The sequence below is a fragment of the Charadrius vociferus genome, unplaced genomic scaffold (assembly GCF_000708025.1).
Source record: "Charadrius vociferus isolate BGI_N301 unplaced genomic scaffold, ASM70802v2 scaffold37, whole genome shotgun sequence".
NCBI lineage: Eukaryota > Metazoa > Chordata > Aves > Charadriiformes > Charadriidae > Charadrius > Charadrius vociferus.
Genome location: NW_009649457.1, coordinates 1,276,484 through 1,279,852, shown reverse-complemented (window position 1 = coordinate 1,279,852; position 3,369 = coordinate 1,276,484). Strand labels below are relative to the sequence as shown.

General features: G+C 53.2%; 1 protein-coding gene across 1 annotated transcript; it reads right to left on the bottom strand.

The window, feature by feature from the left end:
* Positions 1 to 1,747: 1,747 nt before the first annotated feature.
* Positions 1,748 to 2,308, bottom strand: RPP25L (ribonuclease P/MRP 25kDa subunit-like). Its single transcript, XM_009889755.1, has one exon. It carries the CDS (start codon positions 2,306 to 2,308, stop codon positions 1,748 to 1,750), a length of 561 nt encoding a protein of 186 aa, XP_009888057.1.
* Positions 2,309 to 3,369: the final 1,061 nt, after the last annotated feature.

Below are 3,369 nucleotides of genomic sequence, written 5' to 3'. Positions count from 1 at the left end.
CCAGGGTTGCGGTGGCCGGCTGCGCACTCTCCGGCCCCTGGGAAGGAAAGCTCCGGCACTGCTGGGTGCTGCCACAGTGAGCTGAGGGTAACTTTCAAACAGTGAAACAAAACCAAAAATCACTTTGCAGCTTTGATGAGAAGGTGTTAAATGCGCCACTGCCACGAGGGAGGATTACAGAGGCTGTTTGAGGATCCGGCTCTCCGCTAAGAGGGTGTTTTTAACAGTAAACAAATACAAACACATTGCTTGTTGCAATGTCAAAGGCTATCTGATCGGTCACTGGACCATTTTTCCTTGGTGTTTATTGCTAATCTGCTAATTAGTCAAGAAAAACAGTCTCCTCCTTAGAGGTAAGGGAGCAGCAGCAGGAAACAGCACCAAGCTAAAACAGCTTAACTCTGCCCCGTCCCCTGTTTCACCTGCGCTGGCAGAGCGGAGAGATCCAGGCATTTCCCCGAGCACCTCCTTAGCTCCGGCGACAACGGCCGGGCAGCGCGCAAGGAGACCACCAGAAAGGAAGGGGAGTAGGATGAGGCCCATAAACCTGTCTGGGTGCTCAGCTGTTTCCCAAGAAAAGATGCTCTGTCTATCGACTCAGACAGCGGAGTTTTGGGCCGAGTATTTTTGAGAGTGCAGTTCTAGTGGGTTTGAAAGAAAAACAAAGAATACCAAAAAGCTTCCCAGAAAAATAAAAGCAACCTTGACCTTTCTTGGATATTAAAGGCAAAGGCAGGAAGAAAACCTTCCCCCTGCCTCAGGTGCATTTACAGTCATGAGAGGGAAAAATGTGGAGCAGTAGATCCCCTCTTCCTCAAGGAGAGCTGAAAGAGCAAAGTTTCACCTGGCAGCTGTAGCCCCACTAGTAACGCTTACAGGGTGACCTCCAGTGGGATGAGGAAGACATGACAAATTCCACGTTACACGAAGAAGAAACTTTATTTTAAAACGCATCTCTGTGCATTAAAAATGAGCAGAAAGGGGAAAGAACAGGGTCCTTTGGACCTTACCGTGATCACCACACCAGGACACTCGTGCAGCTACATAATTTCAGGCTGGTTATGACACAAGTCGACTCCTGCCACTTTGGCAGAGAGAGGTGTAACCATCAGCTCCGCCGAAGTGAAAGGAGGCGAGAAAGGGTGCGGCATGCACACAAACGCAGACAGAGTTGTATCACTGCAGTCCTAAATTCCAACTGCCCGACGGGCTCAGCACCAGATGGACTTTCAGGCACAGAAGTGACCAACGCAGGCCTGTGCCCCATACTCCCACTCAGACAGAACTCCAGCGACGCAGGCGGCAGCCAGGGGAATCCGCGTCGGGTCCCACCTCCCCTCCGTACGGCAGCAAGAGCCACCTCCACCAGCCACATGAGCAGGCACCTGGCACGGATGCCTGCTGCCTGGGCTACCACAACGCCCTGAGCAGCTGAAACCCTGCTCAGGCAGCAGCTGCTTGCCAGGGCTCACTGACAAGACGCCAACGGTCCTTGCTCAAGCAGTGATGACTCCCGTCTCCCCTGAACCACACGCTACGGAGCACAGCCTGGCAGCCTTTGACAAGGGAACTTGTCAAAACACAGTTTCAGACAGCTACAATCATGTCCGTTTTGAAACAGTTAACTTCTCCTGCCCTCCCCTAACAACTCCGCAAGCCCCCATGTTCAGCAGCAGCTTTCCAGCTACAGCAGCTGGCTTGTTTCCGTAACTGCCCCAAAGTACACCCAAAATGCATCGTGGTCATCTCAGGACTTGGCACAGGACTCCCCGGGCGCTCCTCCAGCTGAGCGAGGGTGCTTTCCTGTGCTGCCAGCTCCCCTGCCTCCACCCTGCTTCCTCTTCATTTGGCCCTTGGACTCCGCTGGAAGTGTCTCGATCCAGACAGCGTCAAAAGAACCCGGAGCCTGGTATCCCGGCTCCTGAGGATCGAGGGCGTCTTTGCTGAGTAGGACACATATGGTAGGAATGTTTCTCTTCACTGTCAAGGCATCAAGGCCTGCCTCAGGCACAATGGGTTCCCAGATCTCTTCGATCTGTTTGAAGAGCACTTTGGTGATCTGGTGCAGCTCTTTGAGCCTTCGTTTCATGATTTCCACACAGGTAATGGTCTTGCTGACGGCTTTGCCTGAGCCAGTGAAAAGGATCTGCCTCACCGAGTCCAGCTCCATCTTGCCGATGGCATAGCCCATCAGATTTTTGATTTTGCTCCCATCCTTCACTTTCATTTCGATAATATCAGGGGGTAGGTTGGTGAAAGGAAGAGGACAAGGCTTCTCCACAATTTTGGTCTTCTTATAATTCTCCATTCTGCAGTGCTGAAAAGGAAAATGGATCCATTAACACAAACTCTTGCTATAATTGCTGCACAAAGAAACTCTCACCACAATGAGTGACCTTTCCTCCAGATGGCACTCTGAGCCATCGGAGTTGGGGTTCCTGAAAAGGCATATCCGAAAGATCAGCAAGAATGCCCTACTCATGCTGAGGAGTCACTTGTGCCCCAGTCTTCCTCGGCACTTAACTACAGCATGAACACTGACACAAAGCAGCCTGGGCCCAAACTGGCAGGCGGTGAAAGGAACACAGGGCTGGTTACTAAACAGGATGAAGTAAAAAATACAGGCTGTGTCTCTGGGAAAAACAGAGAATAAATGGGTAAGCTGAGGTTACTTGGAACAGAAGCCATGGGGATACTGACCACCGCTGCACGCCACGAGCCACACCGGAATGTGCACATGATGAAGCCAGGCACAGCTCACCTGCAGCAGCTGGGGTATGTTACAGAAACAGGCGCGTGGCTCTGAGCCCCACGATGGGCGAAAGGCCAGAGACTGGATTCTTAATAAAACACTGCAGGTCGCAGGGGAGACAGCAAGTCAGCGGTTGCAGGCAGGAGACACATCACCAGCAAGAAGCAGGACAACAGTAAGGCACAAGATGGACAAAAAAAAGGGCTCTTTGAGGAAAAGCGGAAGACAGAAAGGTGCAGTCTCATAGCTCCCCTCTGCCAAGACAGGGTCCCTCTGCTGGCACCCTGACCAAGGCCCCCCCTAATCTGTGTAGAGCACCCCCTCCCCACCACAAAACGCCCAAGGTGCCAAGACATGCAGCACTAAGGCTCTGTTATCTGGGGGCTTGGAATCCTTGTTTCACCCAGACACAGCACGTTGCACTCCACCTCTACTGAGGCAGGGCAGGTCAATGCCCCCCTCTCTGTACCCGGGAAGCATGTCCCTCCTGGGAAGCCCTCCGCCCCAGCACGACAGCAGGCCGCCATCGGTGCCGCCCTGCTGGAGAAGAGAAGCGCGATGGGGGCCGGCGACACCGTTGCTACGGGGAAAGGGGCTGGGGGGGGGGAGCGGAATGC

Excerpts from the sequence above, each read along its gene's own strand:
- RPP25L (XM_009889755.1), bottom strand. The coding sequence starts at position 2,308 with ATGGAGAATTATAAGAAGACCAAAATTGTGGAGAAGCCTTGTCCTCTT.